Consider the following 10,167-nt stretch of genomic DNA (forward strand, 5'->3'; position numbering starts at 1 on the left):
TACACTTACACGAAAATGGTGAAGGTGTTCAGAGAGCTCACAGACAACCCCCAGGTTTCCCACATTGTCAAAATCTTGCATTCCTCTGGCACTTTGCTCCTGCTAATGAGGCAGATTTGATGCATTATTAGTAACTAACCTGAAGTTCATGTGGATTTCATTAGCTTCACTGCATATCCTCTCCCTGTCCCAGGACCTATGTATGGCACATCACATTTAGTCCCTTCAGCTCCTCTGGCTGTGACAGTTTCTTAGACTTTCCTTGTTTGTTTTTTCTTTTTTTGTGACCTTGTGAGTTTTGAGGCATCTTGGATGTGTAGACTGCCTCTCAATTTGAGTTTGGTTGATGTTTTTCTCATGGTTACTCATAGGTTCTGGGTTTCAGGGAAAAGTCCAAAGAGATGACATATCTCAACAGAATAAGAAGAGGATGTGGTGTGACTCTAATTCATCTCTGGTGATGTGAGCTGGGTCTCCTGGCCAAGGCAGTGATTCCCAGGATTCTCCAGACTGAAGTTCTTGTTCACCATCCCCTTCCATTGTCCTCTTTGGAAGGACATCTGTGCATTCACACTTAATGGGTGGGGACATATGGTCAACTCAGTGAGGGTGGAGCATCTACATAAATCATTGGGAATTCTTGTGTTTGGGAGCTTTGTCTATTCTTGCTGCATTTAATTATTTATTCAGTCATTTACAGGCTCATGGATATTAATTTTGTACTTTCGGCTATAATCCAATTCTGTGCTATTTATTTTGTTGCTAAGATTGTTCCAGTTTTGGGAAATGAGTGTGGCTCAAGCATTTGGGCTCCCATCTGTCATATGGAAAATCCAGGGTTGATGCCCACAGCCTCCTGGTGAAGGCAAGCTTGCCCTTGTAGTAGTGCCCCCACTCCCCCGGAAGTGTCGCTCCATGAAGGAGTCCTGGCCATTGTGGAGGGCTGGTGCAGCAAGATGGTGCAACAAGAGACACAGAGGAGTGACGATAAGAGACATAGCAGAACAGGGAGCTGAGGTGGTACAAAAGAATGATTTCCTCTTTCCCACTCTGAAAGGTCCCAGGATGGGTTCCCAGAGCTGCCCAATGAGAATACAAGCAGACACAAAAGAACACACAGTGAATGGACACAGACAGAAGACAGTGGAGTGATTGGGGGATGAGTGAAATAAATCTTAAAAATAATTGTCCCAGTTTTGGTCATAGAGAGCACTTCCAGTTGGCTCCCGAGTCCTTCTGACATGTCCCCATGGTTTTATGTTTTGGACAATACGCACTTGCTAACACTCCCATATGCTCCAGACTGATCCAATGTATTTCCTACCCCAGCCTTAGATTCGGCCTTTTCTACAAAGACCATTAGTTCAGTTTTGAGATAATGGTTTAGAAGCTGAGGTCTAGGCACTGGGTTTGCTCATTGCTATTGGGGTTTTGTTACTTCTAGGCCCTCAGCAGATAGAACTAGGAAATGTGTGTGTATACCAATGCATGTGTAACACATCTATAATACATATACATACTAAACTACATTAAGCTAAACATGAGCTGATTCCATTTCTCCAACTCTAATCCTCTATCATATATGCCATTCTGGCTTTCCCCCTTGTAAGTCTGTAACCTCCCAATTCTCAGTGGGAAATTTGGCTCTCACCAGCCACCACATATTTATTGTTCTGTCCTCATACACATGGGTAGTGACTTCAGAATTGTTAGCCCTTACCCCATGAGAGAGAACTTTGCCAACTACAGCCAGTGCTTATGCATAGTTCCTTTTGCATTCACTCTTAAAATTTCCAGCCATCTCCAAAGATCCTCAATCCAGGAGCTCCTTTGCCCCTCCTTCAGTGAGGTCATGCCATGCACCTGTAATACAGCTAGATCCTTCTGCCAGTCTGCAGCTATCCTTTGACTTCTTACTTGCCAGGATAGCTTTTTATAGTTTGCACACTTAGCATTTATTCTTTGTGTTATCAGGTTTCTGGTTTTAGTCAAAGTGTCATGTATCCACAAATACAGTACCATACAGACTAGGGCCGGGGACCTAAAAATACCTTGTGCTTCACCTAAACAACGCATCACCCTCCCCAAGGTCATGGCAATCAGGGATCTGCTTTCACTATTTATAGTCGTCTTTCCAGAATTTCATGTAGACGGAATCAGACAACATGTAGCCTTCCCAGGGTGGCTTCTTTCACTAGCAACAGGCATCTAAGATTCATCCATGATCTTGCATGAATTTATAGCTCCTTCCTTTTGATGACTGAGTAGTATTGTATACTATGGATCAATGGACTATCACTGTTTTTTTTGACAAGCTTCTGTGGATTGAACCCAGAACTTTGGACATGGGAAGCAGGTGCTCAAACTACTGAGCTACACTTGCTTCACAACCAGTAACTGTTTTATCCATTCACATAGAGAAGGTAAATGTGGTTGCATCAAGTTTTGGGGAACTATTAAGCTGCTATAATATTTCTGTGCAGGTTTTTATGTAAATATGTTTTTAAATTAGATGAGCTAATACCTGGGAGTGGCATTGCTGGGTTGTACGTTAAGTCCATGCTTAGCTTTTTAAGAACCTCCCAAATGCCTTCCGTGGTGGATGCGCCCTTTAGCCTTCCTACCAGCAGGGAGTGTGGGTTCCTGGTCTCCATGTCCTTGCCAGTGCAGGTGTCACTGCTCGTGACAGACTGAAAATCGCTTCCCAACCCAACAATGACCTCTACATCCTAATCCCTGGACCCTGTGAATATTACCTTATATGGCAAAAGGGGCCTGTGCATATGTAATTGGTCTAGAGCTGGGGGATTATCCAGGATTATCCACATGGGCCCTAGGTGTGATCACATGGATCTCATAACAGGGATGTAGGGGGGATTTTACCACATCCAGAAGAGAAGGTGATGAGAAGATGGAGCAGAGATCTGGCGATGTTGGCCTTAACATTAGAGTGATGCAGCCAGAAGGCAAGGAGAGCTGGCAGCCACCAGAAATGGAAAAGGCAAGACACAGGCTCTCTCTCTGCTCGAGCCTCCAGAGGGAGCCAGGCCTGGTTGACACCTGGATTCCATCCAGGGACATTGATTTTGGATTTCTGGCCTCCTGAATTGTGAGAACATAAATCATTACATGTCCTCCCATGGCTCACTGGGTGGACTAGGGGAGAGTGTAAACTAAAATGTGGACCATTGACATTGTGGTGCAGCAGTGCTCAGATTCGTATTCACCAAGTGCAATGAATGTCCCATGATGATGAAGGAGGTTGTTGGTATGGGAGGAGTGGGGTAAGGGGGGTGGAGGTATATGGGGACCTCATATTTTTTTTAATGTAACATTGAAAAAAAGACAAAAAAAACAAAAACAAAAGCAAAAATTCTTGTCATTTAATGTAACCTACTGTGAAAATTTGTTCCATTGGCAACAGGAAACTAACCCATCAGTTTATTATATTTTGGTTTAATTTAGCCATTCTCACAGGTATGTGCCGGGCATCTCATGGAGGTTTTCATCTGCACTTCCTTAATGATAATGATGCTGATCATGTTTTTAGGTGCTTATTTGCCACCTGTGCATCTTCTTTTGTGAGGTGTCCAGACTTTAACCTGTTTAAACAAATTGGTTTCTTTTCTTATTCTTGTGTTTTAAGAGTTCTTTACCTATTCTGGGAAGAAATCCTTTATTAGAAATGTGATCTGAAGTATTTTCTCTCTCTGGCTTCAGCCAACAGTAAAATGTAAGCTCTCGAATGAAGAGTAGAATGTTGGAAAACTTGTGTCGATCACCTTCAGTGTGACAGCTTTCCAATACTTACACCTTTTCTGGTGGGATCTGTTAATTGTAACAAATATCACCTTTTGGAAATACGTAAAGAAATGTGTCCATACTGGAAGATCTACGTAACTCAGTGGGCCAATGTGTTACATTGAAATCTTCATGCATTAGCACAAGATCCATTCAATGTGCAAAGAGAGACCTGAGGATTTCAACGTCACAAGATGAAATATTCAAGGTTTCAGACAGCAACTCTGTTTTAGAAATACACTTGCATGCTTTTAGTATAGTATGATAGATGAATGTCACCACTCACCTGAAAAGGCTATTAAAAATACTCCTCTCTTTTCTAACTACATTTATATGTGAGCCTGAATTTTGGTTCAAACCTAAAAACTGATTTAATATGAGAAGAAAGTCCAGGGGTTCTCTATTGAGTCAGCTAAGAAAGATATGCACAAATGTAAATTGATCCACTCTTCTTATTACATTATTTCCTTTTGGAATTAGTTATCAACGTGGAATGAGTTTTGGTATATGTATTAATCTATAGGAATGTGTATTTTCAATTCCATTTTAATTCCTAGTATGGTCAGTAGCAGTAGATGTCACCAGAATCTCCTCGGGGTCCTCACTAATTTGTAAGCTGTGAAGTCAGGACCAGGCCTCACTGACAGGGGGTGGCAGAGTGCTCGGTGCAGGGGAGGGGTCGAGCCAGTTCAGGATCTGGTCTCTCAGGGTCTCACCCCGAGGCTGGCGTGTGGGGCGGGGAGGTAGAGCTGGGGAGTCCCCGGTCCTCGCAGTTTCATTTTCCGTCTCCCAACCGAGTCAGGCTCTTCTGCCTCAACCGCCGTGACGCGAGCCGAGGGCGGCCTCTCATTGCGCGCCCGGTTCCGGAAACGCCAATCTCCGGCCCCTGAGAGCCCGCTCCGCCCCGTCCGGATTTAGGGTCCGCCAAACCTGGAGATCAGGCCATGGCCCCGGGGACCCTCCTCCTGCTGCTCTCGGGGGCACTGGCCCTGACCCCGACCCGGGCGGGTGAGTGCGGGGTCGGGGGGCGCTGGCCCGGTGAGGGGGAAGGAGACCTCGGGGCGGGGCTAGGACCTCGGAAGCCGCGTCCTCCCACACTGGTCCCCCACGCTGACCCCGCCCCCCTCGCTGACACCCCCCTCCCACTGATCCCCGTCCCCCCTGTCCCCCCAGGCCCCCACTCCCTCAGGTATTTCCACACCGCCTTGTCCCGGCCCGAGCGCGGGGATTCCCACTACATCGTCGTCGGCTACGTGGACGACACGCAGATCGTGCGGTTCGACAGCGACGCGGCGAGTCCGCGGCTGGAGCCGCGGGCGCCGTGGGTGGAGAAGGAGAGGCCCGAGTACTGGGAGCGAGAAACGCCGCAATGCAAAGCCAACGCGCAGACGTTACAGGAGGAACTGAGCAACGTGCGCGGCTCCTACAACCAGAGCGCGGCGGGTGAGCCACGGGGGCCCGGGGGCCGCGCACCACCGGGACCCCCAGGACGGGCCAGGGCCGCCCCGAGACTCGGGTCCCCACTGCACCCCGAGGCCACGGGACCCGGGACCCCCAGCCGGGAAGGCGGGAGGGACTTTTTCTCGGTTTCGTTTTCAGTTCAGACCTGAGGGGCCTGGACCCATCAGCGCGGCCGGGGGCCGGGCAAATAGGTGGGCGGACAGGTGTGCGGGGAGGTGGGCGGAGCAAATCGCTGGGCGGAGCCAACTGTGGCGGCTGGTAGTGGGCGAGGCCTGGAAACCGGGACTGATCGCGGGCCGGGGACCAGGGTCTCACACCTACCAGGTTTTATCTGGCTGCGACGTGGGCCCCGACGGGCGCCTCCTCCGCGGGTACAGTCAACACGCCTACGACGGCGCCGACTACCTCGCCCTCAACGAGGACCTGCGCTCCTGGACCGCGGCGGACACCGGGGCTCAGATCACCCGGCGCAAGTGGGAGGAGGCCCGTGATGCAGAGCACTGGAGAGCTTACCTGGAGGGGGAGTGCGTGGAAGACCTGCAGAGATACCTGGAGAGCGGGAAGGAGACGCTGCTGCGCACAGGTACAGGGGAGCGAGGCACCCCAACCCCAAATGTCCTATCCATTCCTGGTGGTCCCATGAACACTGCTAGAGTGGCCAGGAGAGAAATAGAAAGTTCCTGAAGATTCTGACCTTCCCGCAGACCCCCCAAGGACACACGTGACCCGCCACCCCATCCCTGACCGTCTCGTCACCCTGAGGTGCTGGGCCCTGGGCTTCTACCCCGCGGAGATCACGCTGACCTGGCAGCGGGACGGGGAGGACCAGACCCAGGACATGGAGTTTGTGGAGACCAGGCCTGCGGGGGACGGAACCTTCCAGAAGTGGGCGGCTGTGGTGGTGCCTTCTGGGGAAGAAGAGAGATACACGTGCCACGTGCAGCACGAGGGGCTGCTCGAGCCTCTCACCCTGAGATGGGGTAAGTGGGACAAGGTGGGGGCCTCTTCTAGGGAAGCAGGAGCCCTTCTGAGCTCCTCCAGCAGGGTCAGGGCTGAGCCTGCGTTCAGAGCCCCTGACCTTCTCCCCTTCTCAGAACCGCCTTCCTGGCCCCCCATCCTCATCGTGGGAATCGTGGCTGCTCTGGTCATCCTTGGAGTGTTCGTGGTGGCTGGAGTTCTGATCTGGAGGAGGAAGAGCTCAGGTAGGGAAGGGGCAGCTCTGAGGTTTCTTGTCCAGGGGGGTTTCCAGCCCAGGTAGCAGTGTGCCCTGCCCCTTCCTGGTGCCGTGAAGCCTCTCCTCACACACGTGCCCATCCAGTCTTGGCCTGTTACTACACTTACTTTATAAACCTGTGAGAGAAGTAGGACAATGTCTCCAGTGATGACGTGGAGGCCCCTGTTTCCAGCAGTCAGAGGGAAGGGGCTGCTGAGGCCAGACCTCCAGAAGGGCAGAAGGTCCAGCCCACACATCCCCCACCTCGTGTTTCCTGATCCTGCCCCAGGTCTGCAGTCATGGTTCTGGAAACTTCCCTGGATCCAGGACTAGTTCTCAGGACCTCATGTCATTGTTCTTCCACAGGTGGAAAAGGAGGGATCTACGCTCAGGCTGCTTGTAAGTTGGGGACAGAGGGGGAGGTGGTGTGGAGGGTCAAGGCTGACCTGAGGCTTTGGGGAGTGTAGACGGAGCCCACGGGGCAGCTCACCTTGCCACTCCTTGACTCACATCTCCCTATGGCTCTGACCAGACCCTGTGTTTGTTCCTCTCCAGCCAGCGACAGTGCTCAGGGCTCTGGTGTGTCTCTTGAGGCTTCTGGAGGTGAGACTCTGGGTGACCTGAAAGGGGAGAGGGGTTGGGCCGTGAGGACACACCTGGCTCCTGGGGATTCCTTGGACATGGACATGAGGACTGTGGCGGGCTGGTCATGGCATCATCATTTACAGAGATGACCTGGTGCTCCTGATTGTTTTCTTCTGTAGCGTGACAAAGCTTCCTCCTGGGGGTGTGAGATTCCAGAGCTGTTCACACCCTCGTGTGACTTCAAGACCCCCTTGCTTTGGATGTGAAGACTTTCCTACCTTAGCTGGCATCTGTGTGTCTGCATTCCCATTGTATACTGGAGGATGGGGAGGTAGTTCGTCCCTGCCCCCCACGTCCCCACACTGACCTGTGTTCCCTGCCCTGACCGACCATCCTGCTCAGGAGAGCTGGGTGTGGAGCATCCACAGCCCTGTCTTACTTCATGGTGCCCTGAGCTGCCCCTTCCTGCTTCCCTTGAAAGTGAGAACCTGGTACAATTTTGCTTTTACAAATCCTTGCTATTAGGTGGGGTTGAGGAATTGAGGGAGAGAAAGATTCTTAAACATGAAAGAGGAAGTAAAATGCTCCAAGAAACTTCCAGGACCCGTGTGTCTGCTGTGCTGAGTGCTGCTGGAGGAGCCGAGGGTGGACAGGCCTGTGTCCAGTTGGGCCTCCATCCATGTGAGCTTCACACTGAGGAGGATCGACAGTTTAGACTTTATTTAACTCCTGGTGGTTTGGTCCTTCTCTGCCGCCTGCCCTCCTCTCTGCCCTTACCCAGCTCCCCTGACCCCAATGCTGGCTGCAGCCCAAGCCCATGGATTTGTAGAGCAGACCCTAGTGTAGACCCACAGGTGGGCAATGGGGTTACAGCCTGGATTGTTGTCTTGGAGGGAGTTGAAATTGTGCTGTAGTCACAGGGGATGGAAGGGAGGGGAGGGAAAGCAGCACTTCTGAAACAGTCCTGGCGGCCTCAGGGTCAAGTGAGTGGAGGTTGTGCCATCGCTGCCAGGAGACCACAGCTGTGTTAGGAAAGGCACTGGGGGAGTCCTAACCAACCACTCCTGCACATGTGCAGGAAGCCCCTTTTTAGCTTCTGGGAAATATTATTGAACTAAAAACAGCTCAAATCTCTGGCCTAGGCCCTGGCAAGGTGCTCTGCAACTCAGATGGTCAGAGTGGGCCTCACTGAGGCCATGACCTTTGAGGAAAGCTTGAAGGTCATGAAGGGCATGTCCCTGAGGATGTCTGGGAAGGTCTTCCCAGTCAGGGAACTGGGCAGTGAGTCATGGTGGGCAGGGGTGGCATGTGGTTCTGGGAAGGGCAGAATGGAGCTCAGCGATCCATGGACCACACTCAAGTGACTGCACAGCTCTGGCACCATGTCTGGAAGGCATGTAGACCAGGGAGACCCAACTTCCCTGTGCACAGGAACCTCCTGGACATCCAAAAAGGATCCAGAAGGTCTGGTGGAGCACAAGGTTCTGTGTTCATAACAAGGGGGTGCTGAGCTGCTGGATTTCACAGCCATCTTTAGAGCCAGAACCCAGACCAGGGAGGCCACATGTCTGTGCTCCAGCTCCCCTGGGGTGGTGGAATGTGCCTTCTGGGCTCTCACCCCATGTCCTGAGATGGGGGTCTGGGGAGAAGCCTGAGTGCTTCATCACAAGCTCAGCTGAATTGTGAAGCTTGTTCTGCCAGTGATGAGCATAATGTCCCCACGTCATGCATAAACCTTATAAAAAAAGTCCTTTCTGGAAAAGAAAAGGATTTATAAGAGTGATGTTGGGAAATGCAGCAGGTGCTTTCTCTACAATGGGTTATAGCTTTCTCTACAATGGGTTATAGCTAGGTGGAAAATTTATAAAATGGTTCAAGATTCCCCATAAATTAAAGCTCTGAATTCTTGCTATGTGTCTATTTCTTAATGGATTTCATGCTCACTTCTTGCTCCGAACAATGGATTTTAGATTTTTCTATTTTCAACATAAGGAGTTTGTACATGTGATCCTGGGGCTCATTTTATTTGGGGAAAGCCCCAGAACCAGGAACTTGAGGTCACACCCAGGAACAGTATCCACCACCTGCCCTAGGTGGGTCCCCTGTGGGGACCAAGGCCACTGCTGCTGGGCAAGGGTCTTGGCCACCCACTAGCCTGACACTGGACATGGGCCTATAGGTAAGACCCACTGCTCCTGCCTGGACGACCCTGTGCCAGTCACATGCCCCTGCCCACTGGACTCTGCACAGTCCAGCATTGCTGGGTCAGCACGTCCTGAGCCAAAGTCTGCTGTGGTCTGACGGGGAGGCCAAGGCTCCTCCCTGTCCAGCTCAAGCATGTTGGGAAGGTGAGCTTCCCTCTTCATGGTGGGCGGTGGCTCTGCCTCCACCAAGGCTCCTAAGTGTGGAATTTCATGATGTGGGAAGAGGTCCAGGTGCTGTGGGATGGGCATGGAGGATGGAAAGTGAGGACAGATGTCGATTCCTGGAGCCGGGGTCAGCCTGGAACTTTATCTTGTATTTGATGACACTTGGGTTTGATTGCCAAATGAGTGACTAATAAATGACATATTTCAGCTCATTCCCTTATAGTCAGTTATGATTTTACCTTTGGTCTCTGTCAGGTTATCCTCACAAGTAAGTAGAGGGCATTGCTGGGTGGATAAGTGATTTCTGAAAGCATCACTCCCTGTCTTTTTCTCTTACTAGGATTAAAAGCCCCAGGTCTCTTAACACTTCAGAGGATCTTGTGAGCCCTAGCATTTCATGGAATTTGTATATTTCCTTATACGTGAACATACTTCTGTGGAGAGGTTCCATAAACTTTATAGTTTTTATGTGACCCCATAAGAGTCTAATACACCCCCCAGGTTCAGACACTGTGCTACTCCAAGTTGGTCACAAGCAGCTGCTCAACAAAAATTTTAGTAGACCCAGGGACATGATGTAAATGCTCCTCCTTTGCTAGCATGTCTCCAGTCTGGGACATGATAAGGTAGAGGCTCCCTTGTTGCTCTCAGGCTCAGTTTCCATCTGGGTCTCACTGTGCCTGGTAAATGGCCCACAGAGCAGTGCTGGGCCCTGACCATACTTAGAAGTGCTGGTGG

At 50.8% G+C, this 10,167-nt stretch overlaps 1 protein-coding gene across 2 annotated transcripts; it reads left to right on the forward strand.

The window, feature by feature from the left end:
* Positions 1–4,487: 4,487 nt before the first annotated feature.
* LOC101435675 (saoe class I histocompatibility antigen, A alpha chain-like) lies at positions 4,488–8,968 on the forward strand. Of its 2 annotated transcripts, XM_058285430.2 has the most exons (8): positions 4,488–4,809; positions 4,975–5,244; positions 5,570–5,845; positions 5,967–6,242; positions 6,357–6,464; positions 6,842–6,874; positions 7,031–7,078; positions 7,240–8,968. In XM_058285430.2, exons 1-8 carry the CDS (start codon positions 4,746–4,748, stop codon positions 7,242–7,244), a joined length of 1,080 nt encoding a protein of 359 aa, XP_058141413.1. In that variant the 5' UTR covers positions 4,488–4,745; the 3' UTR covers positions 7,245–8,968. The 2 variants fall into 2 exon arrangements, with proteins under 2 accessions (XP_058141413.1, XP_071067139.1); XM_071211038.1 differs by lacking the exon at positions 7,031–7,078.
* Positions 8,969–10,167: the final 1,199 nt, after the last annotated feature.

This window comes from Dasypus novemcinctus, chromosome 22 (genome assembly GCF_030445035.2).
Source record: "Dasypus novemcinctus isolate mDasNov1 chromosome 22, mDasNov1.1.hap2, whole genome shotgun sequence".
NCBI lineage: Eukaryota > Metazoa > Chordata > Mammalia > Cingulata > Dasypodidae > Dasypus > Dasypus novemcinctus.

What these genes read in the sequence shown, in the direction of transcription:
- LOC101435675 (XM_058285430.2), top strand. Translation starts at nt 4,746, where the DNA reads ATGGCCCCGGGGACCCTCCTCCTGCTGCTCTCGGGGGCACTGGCCCTG. An exon ending in CTACAACCAGAGCGCGGCGG is followed by an intron (nt 5,245 to 5,569) that starts GTGAGCCACGGG and finishes GCCGGGGACCAG; the next exon opens with GGTCTCACACCTACCAGGTT. An exon ending in GCCTCTCACCCTGAGATGGG is followed by an intron (nt 6,243 to 6,356) that starts GTAAGTGGGACA and finishes TCCCCTTCTCAG; the next exon opens with AACCGCCTTCCTGGCCCCCC.